General features: G+C 47.0%; 1 protein-coding gene across 1 annotated transcript in view; it reads left to right on the top strand.

Annotated features, from left to right (window-relative positions):
* Positions 1 to 10056, top strand: part of LOC119177157 (sal-like protein 3) — a 156304-nt gene extending 146248 nt beyond the window's left edge. The window contains exon 2 of the mRNA XM_037428557.2: positions 1630 to 10056. Coding sequence (XP_037284454.1) covers positions 1630 to 5063 — 3434 coding nt within the window. The 3' untranslated portion in view covers positions 5064 to 10056. The remainder of the gene's footprint in view (positions 1 to 1629) is intronic.
* The last annotated feature ends 11762 nt before the right edge of the window (positions 10057 to 21818 follow it).

Raw genomic sequence — 21818 nt, 5'->3', positions numbered from 1 at the left:
AAAATGTGGGCCAGACTACGCAACGTTATCTCAGACACATAAAGGGCATAGTTGGTATATAAATAATGTTTACTTCGGTTTGACATGCCAAAATCGCGATGTTATTCTGAGACCCGCCTTAGTGGGAGACTCCAGATTAGCTTCGACCACGGGGTTCTTAACGCACACGTAAATCAAAGCGCATGTGTTTTAGTTGCGTTTCGCTCCCTAGGAATGCGGCCGCCGTGACTGGGAATCGAACCCGTTCCCTCGAGCTTAGCAGCGCGACATCCAACTTCCAACGCTACCACGGAGACTTGTAGGCACGAAACCATGTGTTTTTGATGCGCGAGTCGCGAAGAGCTGTTCTTTGGAGGCTGTCAAGAGTAGTTTCTTTGTGATATTGCGTATAATAAAGGTGGTGATATTGTGTTGTCATCAATCATGAGCATTTGCGTAATTTAGCCTGGCGGTTAGAAGCTTCACTGTTGACTTTTTTCAAAGCTGAGCCTTTGCAGGGGAGTAGGAAGGTGACAAGGACACTCGACGTTCCGGGTGTCAGTTTGCAATTAGTGGTATCATCTCCGAGCCCAGATCTTGTTGAATACAACGAAGAGCTTATGGTGTCCTGTACCACGCTGTCAATTGTTTACTAAATAATTTGACCGTGTGGTGCACGTGCCTCGCTTTCGACGAAAAGCGTGTTCGTTCTCATAATGAGCACCAGTATTATCGGTATTTCCTACGGTGCTTGAAGGAGACGTTTCAACAAAATGGAAAGTGGGCAAAATTTCGTCGCTACTCTCGGAACAAACGCCTCGAAATCGGCGATAGTTTCACAATGCGCTAGTAAACATACAGGGACCACTTACCAGCTTCATTTTCGCACATACATCATATTCGCTAATGTTCTCGAAGAGGTGATTAGCAGAATTGAAATTCGTGAATTGTTTGTTGCCATTCATTACTTCCTTTCTTTCCTCCTCCACCTCGTGAATTGTTTGTTGTTGATTACTGCACTAACTTGATGTTTTCTGCAGCCATGAATTCAGCTAGACATAATCACCGGTGTTTCGAATACCCTTGAGTTTATAACATTCGATGGACGTCCTTAAAAGAGCTCGTATATCTGTCTACCGTTCCACTGATATATCTGTATTCCAGCTACTTGTCTACATCTGTAGCATTCACGCAATGCTGAAGGCTACAGATGGGTGTTTCGTAGCTAATTATCAGTCGACGTTATACACCCTTCCAAGATTCCAAATCTGGGGCTTCCCAGACTGCGGCCGACTTTTTTTATTTCTGCATGGTCAAGAATTGGTGGTACGGGTTTTGGGAAGGGAGAACTGCACCTTTTCATGTCCATGTTAGGCGTCAACTCAGCATGAAATATAACATACAAGGAGCATTGTTCATCTTGTAAGCGTGTAGTCAGGTCTGTAATATTAGCACTTAGAGAACTCTTCAAAATCAGTGATACAGAATGTTTCAGGATTTACAAAAAATAAGTCTTCTGCGTAAAATCGCCGATAGTACTGATTGATGAGAAGCTTGTTTTAATGCCGTCGTTTAGACACGAGCAGTGCTTTCTTTTCAAAATTTCGGATGTTTTCCATTGACTACAGGTGTTCCTTGTCTTGTGTGCAGGTTCGGGCCGAGGTGGGAGCAGCACTGGCGGCGAGGAAGAGAGCAGCGACGACGAGCACGTGTGCGGCCGCTGCCGTGCCGAGTTTCCTACTCTCGACCACTTCTTAGCACACAAGCGGTGCTGCCCAAGTGTCGAGACAATGGGGCTACCAGGCAGCACACCGAGTCGGCTATCGTGCAGTGATGACGATGCGGCTGGCCGTCAATCAACGTCGGACGTGGCCGAGGTGGACGAGGATCCCCTGGTGGTGGCTGCAGCTGCGCGACTGCCTTCGACGCACGTGGCGTTGGAGGCTCTGCAGAGCACCAAGGTGGCCGTGGCGCAGTTTGCCTACGGCAGCGCTGGAGGTCCTGCTGAGATAGCCGCGCTACACGAGGCGCTGATGGCGCTGCAGCAACAGCAAGTCGTCCAGCTCCACATCATTCAGCAACTGCAGGCGTACGTGGGTGCCACACCAACGCTTCCTGTAAACCTGACCAGGGCGGCGGACAGTACACCGACACCGCCTCCTCCGCCGCCACCGCCACCACCGGCGCCTCGGACCGAGCCCAGTCCAGATGCCCCGGGGCAGACACACGCGACCCCGCCGCCGCCGAACACCGCGGTAGACCTGGCCGCCAAAGAGATTGCACCACCTGAACCCGCTGAGCCGCCACCGGAAACTATCTCCAGCGGTGCCTTGCTGGTTGCGCCGCCCGTGGGTCCGCCGCCACCGGACGAGCCCAACACGCTTGAGCTTCTGCAGCGGCACACTGAAAAGGCGCTGCAGGACACCATGAGTGGCGGCTCGTTTCTGCTAAATGGCCTCGGCTCTCCTGACCCGAGTCGTCTGCGCAGGAAGGACGGCCGGCCCGACGAGGCTTACTTGCGCCACCGGTGTCGTTTCTGCGGCAAGGTGTTCGGCAGCGACAGCGCGCTGCAAATCCATATCCGCTCCCATACCGGGGAAAGACCCTTCAAGTGCAACGTCTGCGGGAACAGGTTTTCAACGAAGGGCAACCTGAAGGTGCACTTTCAAAGACACCGTGCGAAGTACCCACACGTGCGAATGAACCCGCATCCTGTTCCGGAGCACTTGGACAAGCATTTCCCGCCGTTGGAGCCTCCCGGGGATCGCAGCCCGACATCGCCGTCCGGCGCCACGTCGTCACCACCACCGTCGCTACAACCCGCACTGGCTCTACAGACTGCTCCTTTGGGTGTCTTGGTCAAAGCAGGGTCCCAAGTGCCACGACCCGATGATCTTGTTGGACCTAGTTGCAGTGGGACGCTGGCGTTACGAGCCACGGGCAGCAGAAGCATATCTCCTGGTACTGAAACGACCAATGTGACTACATCAATGGGTTCTCCACCGCTGGAGGGAGAACGCCCTTTAAGTCTTAAAGCCGAGCCAGAGGATGATGCAGAAGACAAGGCGTCGGACGAAGACAGAGACTCCGGCGGCATCAGTGGTTCCGCTGATGACTCTATGCCCTTCACCTCAGCGGGATCGTTCATGAGCAGCTCCTTTTCCGCGCTTCCGACGCCTGCGGACGCAGCAGTGCCACTACATGCGGACCCCGCGTTTTACCAAGACTTGCTGCCGAAGCCTGGAAGTAACGACAACTCGTGGGAAACTCTCATGGAGGTGACGAGGCCGTCTGAGACATCCAAGCTGCAGCAACTGGTCGACAACATTGAGCACAAGCTGAGTGACCCGAACCAATGCGTGATATGTCATCGTGTGCTCAGTTGCCGCAGTGCTCTGCAGATGCATTACCGGACACACACCGGTGAAAGGCCGTTCCGTTGCAAAATATGCGGTCGTGCGTTCACCACGAAAGGAAATCTTAAGACACACATGGGAGTGCATAGGGTCAAACCACCGCTACGTGTACTTCACAAGTGCCCCGTCTGCCACAAACAATTCACTAACTCTCTTGTTCTGCAACAACACGTCCGTATGCATGGATCAGAAAGCTTGCATCCGACGCAAAGTTTCTCAACAACCTCACAGAGGCCCACGCCACCGCCAAAGACTTCTTCGTCACCACCTCCAACTTCTCCTTCTTCACCAATGCCTGAGCAAAAGAAAGAAGAGGAGCGGTCGCCCTCTCCGCAGCCTCTGTTGCGGCCTCTGAGTCCTGAGCGCCCACCGTCGCAACTAACGTCATTAGCTGCTCTTGAAAATCAGGTTAAGGGCATCAAGACGTCGTTGCAAGTGCCAGCATTACCTTTCGGCCCTTTCGGAATAGGCCTTTCTTCTGGTTTTGGGCGCTACGACGAACAGTCGCCTCTCTTTAATCGAACGCCAGAAGCTGGACAACGGTCTCCGGCATTTTCACCGCGAGCAGGATCTGAACTGTCAACTGGTGATGAAAGATCAACTCCAGGAGCGCCTTCGCCATCTGGTGGAACTTCACCACCCGTGAACGGTGGTCCGCTAGATCTAACGCCGCGAACCTTATTAGGTCGGCCAGCGGACAACTTTTCTGGTCGCTTTTTTGCCGCTCCGCCGTTGGGAGGATTGCCGTTTCCTGGAGCCGCGCCCGGCCGCCCGAATACAACATGCCAGATATGCTTCAAGACGTTTGCCTGCAACAGTGCTCTCGAGATCCACTATCGGAGCCACACCAAAGAGCGACCGTTCAAATGCAGCGTCTGCGAGCGGGGCTTCTCCACCAAGGGAAACCTCAAGCAGCACATGCTGACACACAAGATCCGAGATTTGCCGGCCACCTTGTTCGCAGCCACCCCTACCTCGAGTGCGAGCGCGCCGAGCCCGGTACCCAGTCCCGGGCGCTCCTCGAGCCCTGCTGATCAGCGACCCGGCGCCAGCCCCGACGAGAATCGGACCAAGAGGGTGGAACCGGTGGCTGCGCCGCCGGGTGGGCCGCCGCCGCCCCGGCGACCTCCTGGCTTGCCAAGGCACGTGTGCCACGTGTGCAACAAGCCCTTCTCGAGCTCTAGTTCTCTCCAGATCCACATGCGCACACACACTGGTGACCGGCCCTTTAAGTGCTCCGTGTGCGGCCGCGCTTTCACCACCAAAGGCAACCTCAAGGTGCACATGGGTACGCACATGTGGAACAACGGTAGTTCGCGTCGCGGCCGCCGCATGTCCATTGAGCTGCCATCGCTGCTGAGTGGGCCCAAGGCTGACTTCGTGCCGCCACCGCCGCCACCCCATGAGCTCTTCTACCCCTACCTTGGGCCGGCCTACCTGAATGGCATGCTGGGACCGAAGGCGAACGAGATCTCCGTCATCCAGGGCGCCAGCACCGAGCCCCGACCGGGAGATGAGGCCGAGCCCCACAACGGCGCCTGGGCCTGGAAGATGGCCTGCAACTTGTGCGCCAAGATTTGCGGTTCGTCGCTCGAGCTAGAGGCTCACCTCAAAGCGCACCATCGCAAGGAACTGGAGGTCCAGTCGCCTGACAACGTGGCCGTCTGAGGCCGCCCGCACCCCTAGTCCATGCCCTTCCCAATTCCTGTAGCCCAAGTGGCCCTTCCCCGTAACTTATTGTCTCGCCCTCATCCACGAGTTGGTTATGTCTTCTGTGATAGTGCACCTCCCGAACTGCCGAAACTGTTTTTCTCCCCTTGTGTAACCTCGTTTTCATTAGTTCGGCCCTCGTCGGTCGCAGCCCTTGGCGCAGCCCTGGAGTGTACAGTGTTTCTGCAGGGGCCGCCCGAGCGGTGCGGCTTTGCAACACCCCCCTCTTCCTCCTCGCCTCCCCAACGCCCCTAGGCGCCAGCCAGCCGTCGGGCACAGCACCAGCTGAGGGCCGGGGGAACCACGCGAGTGATACCTGGGCTGTGATATGTGTGGTGCCCCTGGCCCTTTTTGAGTAACGCGTTCCCCACACCTCCCCTCCACGCGCGCCATGCTCTACGACGGCAAAATACACTGGGCATTCCATTGCTACACACACGCGCAAGCGGATGCATTCCGTACCTCCTCCCTGTTGTTCTGTCTTCCTATCCAAGCCCTGGGCCGTCCCTGTTCAGGCATAGCGCTCGACGGACCCCGTGAACTCCTGCCGCCTCCTCCCCCCTCTTGGTTTCTCACTGGGCACGCTAATGTGCACGTGCTTCGGGCGACGCCGCGAACCGGCACATAAAGGCCAACAAATCACGTGTCATCGCCAGCCACTGTTTGTACTCTCTTCGAGATGCTCTTTGCAGCGTTGTTGAAGCCACAGGCGCGAGGGCATAGATTACAGTGAGGAACAAAGCGTGCGATATTAGGTGTACGATGTGAGCTAGGAAAGCTGTTAAACGTTACCTAAATCGCAGAACTCCAACAATAGAAAAAAAAAAAAACAGAGACACACTCGGAAGTGCGTAAGGCAACGCCATCGTCTCACATTAGACCGCCTATTTGGGCTCGTGTTTAATAAAAAAAAACAGACTTTGAGCCTTGAGCTATCGAACAGAAAACAAAAAAAGTTCTCATCTTTTCTTGTTCGCGAACATCATTATTTAGTCATCTCAAGTTTCGTCAAGAGAAACCAGCCACACTGGCGGCTACTTAACAGTGTTGGGAAAAGTGTAATTGAAATTGCATTTTGTTTAGCGACAGCATTTTCCGCGAGACAAAACTTACATTGGCAGAGGCGGCCATATTAGTTCTGTTTAATTTATGCCAAGCTTGCTTCAGTTTTCGGTCAACAGTTATTAATAATAATAATATTTTTTTTTGTTCAGGAACGATGTCAGCACTGAGATATCTGATGCATTGGGCGCAGTACACTGAAGCTAGGAGAAACCAAGTACAGGTCGCATCGCGGAAGGCTAAGCGAAGCCGAAAATTTGCGCATAACTTGCATTTTTCTCCACAAATCTATTTCAGTCCTGTAGGGGTTCCCGTCGTTTTTTAGGACCTAGTGCTGTCTACATTAATCGGAAAATGTTGCCTTCGACTTGTTAAGCTTAGTTGGAAGTCATAACATTTTTGTCAAAGGCTGTAGCGGTATACACTGCGAACATTGTCATACGACCTATACCATAGCGCTTGGAACTTCGATGTAAGCAGCGGCGTTGGAGCGTGAAGCTTGTCGAATCGGATGAGGTAGCACATACAAACGGCAAAACATCTCAGCGGTACAAAATTCAGTGTTTTCAACGTATCTTGTAGCATAAATGAAGCCGCTAGTGACACGCCGTGCGTGGTTTCGTTCACGTTTGCGCAACGAAAGTGACATTAGTGTACTAGATGAAACATCGCGGACAGGTCTCCCTATAGTAGTTGGTTACGTGAGCAAGTGAAGCTGCCGTACGTGCACATTTACTCAATATTCCTCGCATTTTGAATATAGAAACGAACAATTCACCAAAGCATGGCAACTTAAAAGTGTTTTTTTTTTCTTTTTGTGCTTCAATAATGCGTGACATCATCGTCTGAGTACTCCTATTATTACACCGCACACGTCGGGTCATAACGCAGGGTGCTGCTACTACTGAATATGTTTCCATCTTTTCGGTCATTGCGAGGACGCCTGCCTTCTATTCTAACATCGTGGTCACTCCTCCATACGCGTTCAAAAAACTTCGCTCTTTTTACCAAAGTCGAAACTGATAAAATTAGCGAAGCCTGAGTTTATCTACGCAGAAACGAATCTCAAAATACGACGCGTTTGTGATTAGCGCCGCTTGCCGGAAAGGCCCTTGTGATTCTATTGCATAATTTTGTTTCGTTTACTTTATAAACGATTGTTCTGATATAATTGATTGTTTAGAATTTCATCGTGACAGAAGCTAACCTGAAATGTTCAACGGGATAAGAACTTTACGTGGCATCTTGCGAGTTATAGTTGCCTCCATAATCTTAATTGAGATTTACAAATAAACTAGCATTCTTTTGACCCGGTAGTTAGCCTGCGAAGTTGCGCAAGGTCAACGCCCTGTGGCTCGTAACTGTTTCACTTATGGTCACATCGCTTGCCTGGTTGGTACCAGAATAGTACTAGCTGCTGCACGCATGTTTAAGTCACAAGCTCACCGTTCGTGCGGGGTACTTTAACGCCATCGAGCTGGTGGTTAAGCAGAAATAGTATTTTGTTCTCTAATTTTAGACATTATTCATGCAAGACTCCGCATGCTAGTCTCGCGTGCATTGCGTCCCGTGATAGGAGCGTTTTTGGCGCGATTTACTGGCATATCCAAAAGGACCATTTGTACCGATTCTGTTCACTTTCTGCGTCGTTTCTTTTAAGTAGCGATGTCTTTTTATTCCTTCCAAGTAGGCTCACTTTTTGTTTCTGGTATTGTGCTTTTCTGGAGTTAGGTTTTCGTGAAAATGCTGGCGTGCTGCGGAGTTGCTGTACTTTCTCGCACGTGTGTGTCTGAAGGTGGTAAACCGAAGCGTTTTCCCTGGCGTTCGTTCCACCCGTTCCTTTTTTTTTTTCTTGCAAGGAGTGATGCGAATTGTATACACGGTGTAATACTCAGCACATCTTTATTTTTTTTTTTCTCTCCAAAGCGCGCAGTGTGCGTGCGCATGCCTTATTTCTTTTTTCGTTAGCCACGTTTATATTACCTTTTGTGTTGTTCGTTTGGAATTGTGGCGTCACGTATCTTCCCCCTGAGGGTTCCATAGCGACGCCGCGGGTGGACTGCGGCAGTGTTCTTTCCTATCCCAGTGGCGTGCATTCGTTGACTTTGTGGTCCAAAATCTGACACATCCCCCTCCCCGTCCTCGATCTGACCGTCGTTGCGTGCTGTATTTTTAATCGACAAGGGGGGATTCGTTTTGTGTGTGTGTGTTTTTTTTTCAATGATTACGTCAGGCGGACGTGATCATCCTTGGGGCAGTGCTCCGCCAGCCATCGTGTCAACAGAAACACTCCGGAGAAAGCTATTTTTGTAACACTTGTAGCGGTTGTCAACGCTGCCTGGCGGAACACTGCTCGCCTGACCAAGGAGCTAAAGGGAACGCTCGTGGGCTTGCGAGAGAATCATCACCGATCAAACTGCGTGACTCGGAGCAAACAGTCTGTCTGTACCCAACGAGTTTTCGGCATGTTTTTACCCTTGCCCTGCCCCACTCACACTGCTGGCTGACCTCCCTCGTGTCGCGCAGTGCCGATAGCTGGTTTTGAGACGCTGTTATTTCTGTCAAGGTGCCTCGGTTTCATTTGTGAGTGTTGTCGACGCGAACACGCACATTCACTCTTGTATAGTCAAACTGCCATGTTCACTCCTGCAAGTCGCTCGAAGGGACCATGAAAGGAACAATACGAACAGTCTGTTACGTCGCCTTGCCGCGAAAAATGGGGAATTGCAAGCCCAAGAGACACGGTTGGTGTGTCGTTCAAATTGAACTATGGATGGCCTCTTCTCTCAGGGACTCATTGCATAATAGCAATTTACGAGCAGTCTGCGTTTTTCTAAAGAAAACAACAACAATTTTACCTATTCACCCATATTTGTTTTGGCGTAGTTACGTATATCACAAATGTCGCACAAGATGTATAATCTGAATCAAAATTCTTCACTCATTGAAAGCATGAAATGGCGTGCATGAATATACGTTAACCTTATTAGATGTCGCCAGTCGGACGCGGTCAACTGGAGACAAGTTCGTGGTGAATTTCATGGTTCCCGAGATGTGACGATTGCGACACAATTCTCAACAGCTCTCAACAATGCTGAGTCTGGCCCATTGTATAACAAGCAGTGTCAAGGTTTACAATATTTACTTGTTGTGCTTCTGATATTCGTTTATGTCACATGGAAGTGCTTTATGACGACTTCAACACAATAGCAGAGAAATGAGTTCTTTTCCTCATGCGCTATGCGCTAGGAGTTGCGCGCTGGGGCTAGAAATATGTCAAATGGATTGCGTGTCTGGGATGAACATTGTGCTGTGCATGCAAAGTCTGAGATGTCATTACCTTGGAAGGCAAAGTCATGAGCTGTGCTCAGGCACCTTATCTTCCCAACGTTTTCGAGCCCTCCTGGCACCCCACATGTATCTGTGAACACCCTCCAGCGGCCTCTCTTTGTACGCTCCAGGAGGCAGCAGAATAAAACAAACGAGGACATCGCCATGGAAATACATCGTGCCGAGCGATAAATAAAACTCAATTTTAGACGGAGGTCGAGCGGGAAAAAACTCGTTGTGTTGTCTTCATTCTTGACGTTGCCTTGTCCACCAACTTCAGAAAGTGAATGTTGATGGGACAATCAGAATGTTGTCTTTATGGTCTATATGTGTTATCCGTTGCTCATCACCTGCTAGTGCGACCGTCTCACAATGTAAGTAATTCTCCAAAGCTTTTCGGAGTAGAAAATTATCAAATTAAATATCTTATCCGGCTTTTATACACGCTGTGCTTGTTAGGTGGATACAGCATATGAAAAAAAAGTGGATGCATGTTTGAAGAGTCATGATGTCTAAAATAGAGAGAATAAATGGATAACATTAAAAAGTGGCAACTGCACTTACAATTGCGTAAAGGTTTCGTGTTGCCTATAGGACACTCTCGTACTGTCTTTTGGGCAATACCGCAATATGGGATTCACCGTTGACATTGCTCGTAACGCAAATGATTGAAACATTTATGGAACTCGAAGATCAAACTCGCTTAACAGTGTAATTACTGCGTTCTAATCACTTATAAGTGGACATATTCGCTAAGGTAAAGATCGTATTTTGTGCGCTAACTTCAAGGCGACATGTGACACTAAAAAAATTACACAAGTATTTCGGAGATTAAAGGTATGATAGTCCTCGCTTGCTAAACATGAACACACACACACACACGCACGCACACACATACACACACACGTATATATATATATATATATATATATATATATATATATATATATATATATATATATATATATATATATATATATATATAAGGGAGAGAAGTGTATACTTAAGGGCTCGTATTTCCGTGTTTTAACACAATAATGAGATATAACAGACAGTAATGCCAAGGAATGTACAGGGGAAGTTATTAGAACCAATGGAATGTAAATAAGAAAAAAGAAAAGTGGATATATATATATATATATATATATATATATATATATATATATATATATATATATATATATTAAACCTCGCCGGCATATAGCTTTCTATATATATATATATAGGGGTTTAGCGTGCACTGACACTGACATCGCACGGTAAACCTCGCCGGCATATAGCTTTCATTGTCAAGTATCACCTACCTACCTACCCACCCCCAGTCGCGTGCTGGGCATACCCGCATAAAGCCGTTCATCATTTAGGCGGGTATGTGCCAGAGGGGATTCCTATATTAACCGAGGTAAAGGGAAAATGGACATGAAAAAAAAAACAACTTAACCAGACACACTGCGTTGGTTGAACAGAAAAGGGCGTACCGCTGTTTTATGGTTGGCATTTTTTTTTTAATTTAGCCCCTTCACGGTGGTCTAGTGGCCAAGGTACACCGCTGCTGACCCGCAAGTCGTGGGATCAAATCCCGGCTGTGGCGGCTGCATTTTCGATGGAGGCGGAAATGTTGTAGGCCCGTGTGCTCAGATTTGGGTGCACGTTAAAGAACTCCAGGTGGTCGAAATTTCCGGAGCCCTTCACTACGGCGTCTCTCATAATTATATGGTGGTTTTGGGACGTTAAACCCCACAAATCAATCAATCAACTTTTATATTTAGAAGGCAAACACTGGAAAACACTTTGCGAGCCGGCTTAGCCTATAGAACCACGCGGTACAGATCGCTAGCAAATGTGTTACACCAATAAATAGAGAGAGAAGAGAAAGCAAGAAGGAAATGTGTGTTGAATTCGCTGACGCGTGTGCAAGCGAACAAGCCACAGGCGTTCACACGCGCCCGTACCCTTCAAGATGCACTGATGCGCCTTCACTGCTTTTCCGGTGAATGAATAGTCAAGATGGTGCACTAACACCACCTGCACGGAAAGTATACTCTTTCGTTGAGATCGCAAAAATATCGTTAATACAAGTGCGCAAAATAAACCATTCGAAGTTTGAAGCACTTTCTAGGCAATGGTAGTGTGAACGATGATATCACGTTCCGGTTTACTTGGTTTGCAGCCAAATTTAGAATAACAGACTAACAAATGAGCATGGAAGAGACGCCATACAAGCAGGCAAGCGCTCGCTGACAAATGGGTTTAATATTGTAAAGACTGCGCTCATAAATACCCAAGTGAATCGTATGTGAAAGACAGGAGAATGACGTTAAAAATGAAAAAAAAAATACTCTTTAGCCTACCTTTGAATATAGAAAACTGATAGCCGAAACTAGAAGATAAAGCTTGGCATCAGAAAAAGAAGAAGAAATGTTTGTCTAAGTCCTTGCCACATAATTTCTTAATATGGTGGCCTTCTTCTTAAGTGATATGATTGGTTTCGCATTTGCTCTTGTAAAGCTAATTGCGAAGAATCATTGTATCTTCAAACGGGGCCACATAACATGTGCATTTACAGGCATGCCCAACTAAATGTGCGTTCATATCATCTAGATTTTTTGTTAACAGGTTTTCCTAAGCAGTCATTAACATATCGCCCAGTTTATCCGATCTAAAATAATTCACAAGACAGTTGTGATGGTTCCAGGCCCTATCTACTCATCTTCGGTATTACTGTCAGCGTTATTGATTGAGTGATATGTGGAGTTTAACGTCCCAAACCCACCATATGATTAAGAGACGCCGTAGTGGAGGCTTCCGGAAATTTCGACCAACTGGAGTTCTTTAACGTTCACCCAAATCTGAGCACACAGGCCTACAACATTGCCGCCTCCATCGGAAATGCAGCGGCCGCAGCCGAGATTCGAAATCGCGACTTACGGTTCGGCAGCCCAGTACCTTAGCCACTAGACCCCCGCGGCAGGGTGCTGTCAGCCTTATCTAGATTCACGTTTGCGCTCACGTCTACTCACATATATTCCAAAACAGTATTGTTCATTCACCATTTTATTATTTATTGATCAGAGGCAGGAATTACGTGAAGGAACGCCATGGACTCCTTCCCGCCAACTCTTCCAAGAATCTTCTTGATAAATTTATATTGCGTTGTCATCTCTTTAAAAAAATGTCCCTATTGGTTTGCAACCACTTACTACTCGTATTCAAAGGTACTACATAAAATAAAACGCCTGATAGGAGCACAGATTACGTGAGATACTGTTGTTAAAGAGCATTTACACCATGATGGAAAAAGGCAATTCTGGACCAACAGACCTATGAGCCGAATCATGCGTACTCACTCCGACTCAAAACGAGTTACGAGTTGGAGTGAGTTCGGATGAGTAATATTTTCGTTAGTTTGAGTCTGAAAGGTCAGTTCGGTTTAAGAAAATTTTCGTGAGTGTAAGTACAAGCGAGTCCGGATCAGGAAAATTTTGATGAGTCTGAGTCCGAGGGAAGGCAAAGTGCAAGATATATTTCTTCATTGAGTCTGAGCGAGTTCCACAATTTTCGCCGGGCTATGCTTGACGGTGTGCCTGAAGTCAGAGGTCAACCAGGGAGGACGTGAATCTAAATACCTTCCGGACACCTCGGACTGGGTGCTCACGGAGAGACGACAAATGAAACTGCAAATGGCAATATGGTATTGGCAAGTTTTAAGTCGACAAACGTACAGGGCAAAATTAGGTTCGAAGAGCGGCTAATACATATGAAGGTCAGTAAGTGGAAAGAAAAAGTGTTGCGGTACTGGTAGAGGAGGAGCGTTGACTCACAGCCGAAGAAAAGAATTAGGCGACTCACGGGCAAGTATACGGCTGGCAGTGTAAGCGATATGGGCACAAATATCATAATACGAAAAGTCAGGGAGGCGGGGAAGGTTTGTTACAAAGCTTTGTTACAAAGTAACTGCCGGACGGGTGAAGACGAAACAAATAGGGAGGCAGCTTATGATCACTCAAAGGAAAGCGCTTTTCGGTTGCGTTAGGAAACGTAGTTTGAAAGTGATATTTAGCATAGAAGTGAAGGTGGTTGCTGTGGGAAAGCTAATGAAATGACGGAGCATGTTTTAATTGAATGGGAAGATAGCTATTCATGTGAAAGTTTCAGCACTCTCATGCGCGAAGTATTGGGTTTTGGGGACACTAATGGAAGGGCAAACACGTCTGCGATATAAGTTAGTAAGATAAGTTAGTAAGATATGGTGAGAAGATGAGAGGAGGAGTACCAGGTAGAAATGAGAGAAATAAATAGTGGTAAAAATATTGTTACTCTGCCTTGAGGCTCAGAAAGCTTCGCTGTGGACCTGTTAGCGTTATTTGAGTAGGGCCATTGAAGGCACCTTCACGCTAGCGCTGCCAAGCCAGAATGAAGTGCGGAGCTGGGAGGCCTTCTTTGCTTCTCTTTGTTTCCTTTTCTCTCAGCACTATGTTTTTTCTGTGTCTTTTTTGTCTCTGTTTGCTTGTATTTCTCTGCTTATGTATTTCGTTCTTTCTCGCTCTTCATACCTTTCTTTTTCTTTCTAGCCCTGTATACTTCTTCTTTCATCATTCTTCATGTTTCTCTCTTCCTTATTATTCTCTTACTTTTTCTACTTTCCTCTTTATTTCTGTCTAGCTGTGTTTTACTTTCTCCCCTCCTTTCCTGTCTCCTCACATCTTTTCGATTTGCGCTCGCTTCCTTTTTCCAGCCCATTGCTATGCTATGCTATGCTTTGCTAGCGTGCATGGCTCGCCAAGCTGTTGCGAAGCTCGCCTTCGGATCGTAGGTACGCCGGTTTGAATCCCACCTCGCCAAGGATTTCTCTTTCTTACTACCTCTTTCTTTATCGTTCTTTTTTCATTGTCTCTGTTTGTACTCGTTCTTTCACCCAACAAAGTCATTGCATCCCATGCCAGAGAAATCGGCGCACGTGTTCTGGGAGCGAAGCAGGTCATGTAAAAGACGACGAAGATGACGGCGGGTGCCGGTGCATAATGCTGATACTTTTATGTCAACCACTATAGGCTTTGCTGTATAATTTCATTAGATAGACAATGCGTTAGGCTGAAATAATGATAATAATAATAATAATAATAATAATAATAATAATAATAATAATAATAATAAAGCGCAAGTCAACGCATTTATAGGCACCGTATCGACACTGCCCAGCAAAGCTCCTCACTGTCTCCAGACGCAGCGAGGATTGTGCAATATCCTTTTTTAGGTGCAGGGAAGCTTGACCAGCGTGTCGCCTACCGGACAAGCGTATGGATAGATCCTCAGAAGTTTTCTTGGCCTCTAGGTATACCTCCTTGACGCCGCCTCACGGCGCGTGAGTGATACGTTGGGCAGTAGTAATTTCACTGTTTATTTATCGAAATGTTTGAGGATAATGTGAAAATGTTTACAAGAACGTTTGTAGACTGTTCCCTTCAGGATCGTTTCAATGAGAGGCTCAATTGACGGGAAAATGTGGCGTAAAGGCAGAGATTGATTGATTGATTGATATGTAGGGTTTAACGTCCCAATGATTATGAGAGACGCTGTAGTGGAGGGCTCCGGAAGTTTAGACCACCTGGGGTTCTTTAACGTGCACCAAAATCCGAGCACATGGGCCTTCAAGTAAAGGCAGAGAGAGGTTATCTAATAATAAACCAGCCAGCTGGCCTATGTTGTTGTAATGGTATTAATGGGGATAAATGTTATAAAATATTGCAAGAAACAGAGAAAAAAATCACAACATATACATGGCGTGAATGATGATGAGTGGGGCGAAGCGTCAGCCTGCCTGTCCGGCTGTCTGTCTGTGTGTCTGTCTGTCTGTTCTTCGGTATGTCTGTCCGTTCATCAGTTCGTCCATCCGTGCGTCCGTCCATGCTTTCGTCCGTCCGCCCATCTGTGCGTCTGTCTGTCCGTCCGTCCGTCTGTCTGTTTGTCTATCTGTCTCTGCCTGTCTGTTTGATACTGCTGGTTACTACTGACGCAGGACAAGGTTAGACTGAGAGGAGCTTCGCCTCTGAAATTTGTCAGATCCGATGCATTGTGGGAATTGATTTCATGTGAAGCAGGCGGCAGGGTGGTAGGTAAATAACTTTATTGATCCATGAAAGGATCATTTGAGGGTGGTGTGGGAGGGGAAGAGGAAGCAGGATGACAACGGGCCCCAGGCCTGTTGTCATCCTGCTTTCTCTCTTGCTAGGTGGTGGTGGTAGTGGTTAGAAGAGGAGAAAGGCACCTAATTTCTGCAGTCCCGTAGGGAGCACGGCACAGTGCCGTGCTCCCTACGGGGCTCTTGGTGGCCGGGCACTTCTGTGCTTTGGCCACCCCTCTGGCCCAGCTGACTGTCCGGAGCTGTAACCATGGTTTCGAGCTGCACAGAGCAGCCTCCCATTGCTCCTGATGTTCTGACCCTGGTTATGGTGGCTTTGGTTTTTTCGGGCAATTTATAAATACATGATTGAAGTCAGCTCTAGTGCTAGGACACAAGGTTCAATTAGGAGAGGTTTCCTCATGCGTAAAAAAGGAAAGAAGGAAAGGCGTCGTGACAGTGGCCGTTTGAAGTCTGCGACACAAAACCTGTCAAGTAGCAACTTAAGCCGCTTCCTTTAGGAGTGAACTCCTTAGGCCTGGGTCGTTCACTCCTTTGTAGTAGTAGTAGTAGTAGAAGTAGTAGTAGTAGTAGTAGTAGTAGTAGTAGTAGTAGTAGTAGTAGTAGTAGTAGTAGTAGTAGTAGTAGTAGAGGCAGCATTCGGCTCGGCGCAGACGCTTTTTTTTCATCGTGCTTTTGATATTGTTCTTTTATCAAAATGTCACCTTCTTCCCCACCATCATTTTTATTGTTTGCCCGAAAAGAAGCAGAAAAAAAAACATCTGCGCTGCGCCGAATGCTGCCTACAGTCTCGTATCGCAATGCACGTGGCAGCCGCTTCTTCATCAAAGTCTTCGTTGCTTTCTTTCGCCCCCCCCCCCTTTTTTTTTATTGGTACCATCCAATCATCGCTTAATGTCCATCATAGTCACCGATAGGCAGTTCAAGCGATCTTCGCGTGTGAGAAGCCTTGGCTAATTTGTTCAACTTACATTTGCACGGGCACTCAAAGCGGCGCGTTAGGTGGCAATCACCTGGTAGTTTTTTTTAATTTCGCGCACTTACAAAACCTCGAAAAAAAATTAACAGCGTTGTTATCTTACCGTAACTTCAAAATTTGTTATTTCTGGAGAAGAGCTTCAAGTTTTGTACTGATTTTTTTTCTAGAGTCAGTATTTAAAAAGTTCATTAGGCAATCTTTGTTAATTATCTTGCTTGGCGGACAAAAATATTCTGACATGCTACATACAGCTAAGAACAATACTGCGCTAGCTGGAGACGCGTGGCACTCATAAGATTTTATTGCTTGGTGCTTTTTTAGCTGAAACACCCTGTATATAGTCTTTTTCTGAAGCAGCTTCAAACACTCTCGTGACGCTATGCTTTTAAGCTGCACTTCCGAGAATAATTGCTGGGTTCATTTTAGGCTCAAACCTCGTATTTTATTTTTTCATTCCATCGCAATTTTTCACCCATGAACAATGCCGCTGACGCCGACACTTGATTTTCTGCGACACGCGCTCCTGCACGCTATTGTGTTAGGATTTCCAAAGTTTGTTATCGCTCTCTCCGGCACCGACCAAATCACATGTGAAGCATACCCGCATGACATAGCCCGTGGTACGCAGATTATGGTGTGCGCACTCGTAACTCTAGGGAATTGATTGATTGATTGCTTTGTAGGGTTTAATGTCCCAAAACCACCATATGATTATGAGAGACGCCGTAGCGGAGGGCTCCGGAAATTTTGACCACCTGGGGTTCTTTAACGTGCACCCAAATCTGAGCACACGGGCCTCGACATTTCCGCCTCCATCGGAAATGCAGCCGCCTCAGCCGGGATTTGAACCCGCGACCTGCGGGTCAGCAGCCGAGTACCTTAGCCACTAGACCACCGCGGCGGGGCGTAACTGTAGGGAAGGGTTTCACAGTGCAAGTAACAGGAAATTAAGGTTATCCATGCCGCAACCTGCAATTTTTTTTTTGCCATATATCCCTGTCCTCCTATGCCGATTTTGGTGTATACAACATTGTTGAGATGGCCAGGAGAGAGCGTACACGTTAACGACTATAAATATAAATAGAAACATTCAAACTGCATTTTGTTCGCTAAGAAATGCCACGTATTTAAATACTGCGTATAACAGTACAGGCTGCAGAGAACATAACAAACCTGCAGGCTCGAACAAATCGCAGTGAACGGATGACAATGATGTATTGTCTTCTATAATAATAATAACGGGAGTTTTAAGAGCCGCAACCACCATATGATTATGAAAAATCCTGTAGTGGAGGATTCAGGCAATATCTACCATCAGGTGCTTCTTAACGTGCACTCACATCGCACAGTAGATAAGCCTATGCCATTTCGCGACCACCGAACTTCGACCGCAGCGGCCGAGGCCGAACCTGTGAGCTTATAGGATTAGTGGCCGAGACCGTAACCAGTGATCCACCGTAAAGAATGTTGTCATCTATTGTCATCTGTCAGAACTGTTACTTGAACATACGCGATCTACATATATGCACATACCCAATAATCGATGCAAAGAATCAACTGACGATATATTTCTTGGCTTTGACTATTTTTCAGGGCAGCACCCAATCACTGCGAGAGAGCTAGCCAAAATATGCAACAAGTTACAGTATTCACGGTACAGTTTTACGCTAACAAGGTGCGTCAGTTTTGTGCTGTTTATTGAAGCCGTTGTTCGTACGCCAACAGTAAACACTGTTTGTAGGCTTTGGCTAATGGCCGTGATGGTGCACTCACGCTGCTTATTGGCTGTGTACTTTTGGTACTTTTGATTTCCTGTTTAATCTTGACGTAGTGCAGAGTTCTTAAAACACTATAGGACAGAAGGGCGCAACCCTTGCAGTCACTTCGTTGTCTTCGTAGGCCCCAGCACTTAAGCGTAATAGCGGTACAAAGCTGGTCAGCGGACGAGCAGCTAGTCGGCAGAGCCACCAGCAGTTGCCATTCGTGCATCCGCGACAAGTGTCCACGACGCCGGCGTGCGTCGTGGTGTTGTTGCCATGGAGACGCCCTGGCTGCAACGCCCGATTAGCACGCTGTGATCAGCCCTTGAATCAATGGATGCTGAGCGAGACAAACGAGGTGCACATTATGCGTCGTCTGCTTCGGTGGCAGCCAACGCTGTTCCTCATGCGTCGCTTGCGCCGGTTTCCAGTGCATGGTGGGCACCACCTCGGGCGTCTTGCCGCGTGCAAAGAACGCCGATAGGTGCTCTTTGCGAAAGGAATACGGCTGCCCGTACAAGGAACGGGCGTCTAGGGTTCAACGAGGTGCCTGGGTGGCATGCAAAACAAAGAACAACAACAACAAAAAGAGCGGGGCCACGCCAACACGACAGTCGCAACTTGGTATACAATGTGATAGCAGTAGCCTCCTTACGAGCTTGAATAATGTACCCAGGAATGTACGGGGTTTCGTCGAAAAGTGGTGGGTGCATCAGGCAGGTCACGCCGTGAACAACGAACCAGAACTGAGCACACATTGCGTGATGTTCCCACGTGGAAAGCGCTCAAAATTTCCGGAGAATGTAAGCATGCATGACAATTACTGAGTCCTTTATTGAACTTGATAAGTCATATTGCGGATTGACAGATTATGTGTATTTGCTAATTAAAATAGGCAAACACATAACCAAGCCTTTGTGCTTCTTTTTTTTTAACAATGTGGAAACATCTAGATCAACTAGCAGAATTACTTTATGCGGATTCTGTGTACACCAGCAAAAGTCGTCACTGTAGAAGTACTGAAGAAAAATAACCTGTTGCATGCAAAGAAAGAAAACTAAAACGAACTAAAGCGACACATGTTCGCGAAACCAGGTTTTCACAGAAGGATATGACGTGTTCTTACATTTTTTTTTTTGTTGTTGTGCATAACCTTTACTAGCTGTCCTCGACAAGCCGAGAAAGTATGCTCCATGTTCATGCTGCACTCAAAAAAAAAAAAAAAAACTCCACATGGTGACAATGAATGCGGAGTCAAATCACCCGATTCTCATATCGCAATTTGAAAGTCTGCACCTACACAGCTTAGTAGCTAACTTGTTCTTAGCATTCTCTACGACATGGTATTAACTGGTAGCACTACAGGTAAAATAAATAACGAATTTATTTGTTTATACCTGTGTTTTTATATATTCATGCATCTGTTCTTTCAGCTATTCCCTTAATTATTTATTTACTTTATACTGTAGTAGATTGCGCTATGTGCAGCGGATCTTTGAATCACAGACACGTCTTTAAATTTCCTGGCTTGAGGTCGCGGGGAGTCCAGATGAGTTAGGCAAAGGATTTTTACCCCCAAACTTATCTAAGCGAGAGTGAACGTTGATCGCTTCCACCTTTAAACTTCGTGCTTTGCAAAACTACAAAAATTTCTGTAAAAATGGCAGCAACAACGATAAAAAATAGCATCCCTTACACACACTCACAAAAGTGGGGAAAAAAAACTAGTTTCTCTATTTGTTATTCAAATGAAAGCTGTAATAAAGTATTGCGAAACTTACAAGTATGCCGTAGACTGTTGAGAGGAGAGTGCAGGAAAGTATTAGTTGCTCCACAGCCTCTGATATTAATGGCAACGCTATGGTGATAGCACCGATACTCGCCTCCGAGTTCAAGTGTTCGATGATGCCTATACCCCAGCATTAGCCCTGTCGAAACCCTCTTACAGAAATCTGCAACCACAGCATTCACTCCTGCCGTTTGTTGTTGGTGTTGTTGTTGCGGGGTTTGCTTCTGAACTTGTTTTTTACTCAGTCATCTGCACGCATGAGCACATAGTCACTACATTTACGCGTGTGGTTATTCTTTCATTTTGATGCATTCGGGTTTCACCGATAAAAACAGTCAACAACGCCCGACGCAGTTCACACTGCGATGCTTGGGAAGCATGGCAATTATCGTAAATCAGTCGGTTGAGATTACAAGTCGGACGCAAATAGCCAAGTATATTCGATATTTTAAGTGAGCACCAGCGATAACGCAAGAGGGATCGATGACTGATCTATGAAAAACGACGCGTTTCATTGATAATCAGATTATTTGACGGGCGACGCTGCTGTTGCCAATATAAGTGTAGAGCTTGAAATGAATTGATTGATCAAACTTGTGCCCGTCAATTTCCGGCCACTAGTTCACCTAAATAAAGACTTCCGTACTTCCGAGTCCCTCTGGAGCCTTCTTCACCATCACAACCACACCACAATATCACTGATAACCCAAACTACAGACCATCCTCATAGACATTATAATAAAGCTGGTCATGAGAATCGCCTGATTTAACCAATCAACATCAGCAGGGACTCGATAAAGGTAATTTACAATTACTACTTGTTTTCACAGATGATTCCTTTCAGCCGAGCTTAAATCCGTCCGTCGCGGACAAAAAAAAAAAAAAACACGGGCAGGTACGTGGCACAAGAGATGAGCAAGCTATCCACCTAGTTAAAAGGAGCCAAATTTTCTCACGTAAACTTCATCGGTCTAATCCAAAGACTTTGATCACCATGAGCGCGAGAATTTGGCCAGCACGCACCCCCTTGATCGCGGCTCTCAGGTAGTCCTATTCGTGACGGCGAATTACTTAGTCATATCGAACAACCCAACCTCCCCTCCAAATTTCACAACTCCGTATGTAGATTCATAGAGACATTTACCTATGGCTTCACATGACCTCATTCGCGATGCTTACCATTGGAAGGTTTTCCAAATCCCTACCCTCTCGGACCACAACTACATTGATTTCTCGTTTTCGCAGGCACATACCAGCAGTGCTAAACGATTAACTAATCTAGGAAGAGCGAAAATTCTTAACAAATTAAAGGAAGATACTCGGCTGCAACATTGGGTCACCTGAAGCCTTGGACATGGTTATAGGCATGGTTATGCCATATATTCCGCTTTGGGCCAACGTTACTCACGACTCATAACATTGCGTAGTATATCAGGTAATGGTTTCGCCGCCCGAAACGTTATACGAGGACTAGGTAAATCCGTGCACTATCCATCATTCCCATGGTTGTTCATCGATCGCAGCGGCAGAGCCCCCTTTAATTCATTTTAGAAAACTCTATGAGAGCGAATACCAATAAGATGTCTAGCGAGTTTCCGCCCCCCTGCTAGTATAGCAGCAAGTGCAGTACGTTCAGCGATCTGCGAACAGATGT

Source organism: Rhipicephalus microplus, chromosome X (genome assembly GCF_043290135.1).
Source record: "Rhipicephalus microplus isolate Deutch F79 chromosome X, USDA_Rmic, whole genome shotgun sequence".
In the NCBI taxonomy this organism is placed as follows: domain Eukaryota; kingdom Metazoa; phylum Arthropoda; class Arachnida; order Ixodida; family Ixodidae; genus Rhipicephalus; species Rhipicephalus microplus.
Note: the sequence above shows the minus strand (reverse complement) of the source record. Positions and strands in the feature narration are given on the sequence as shown.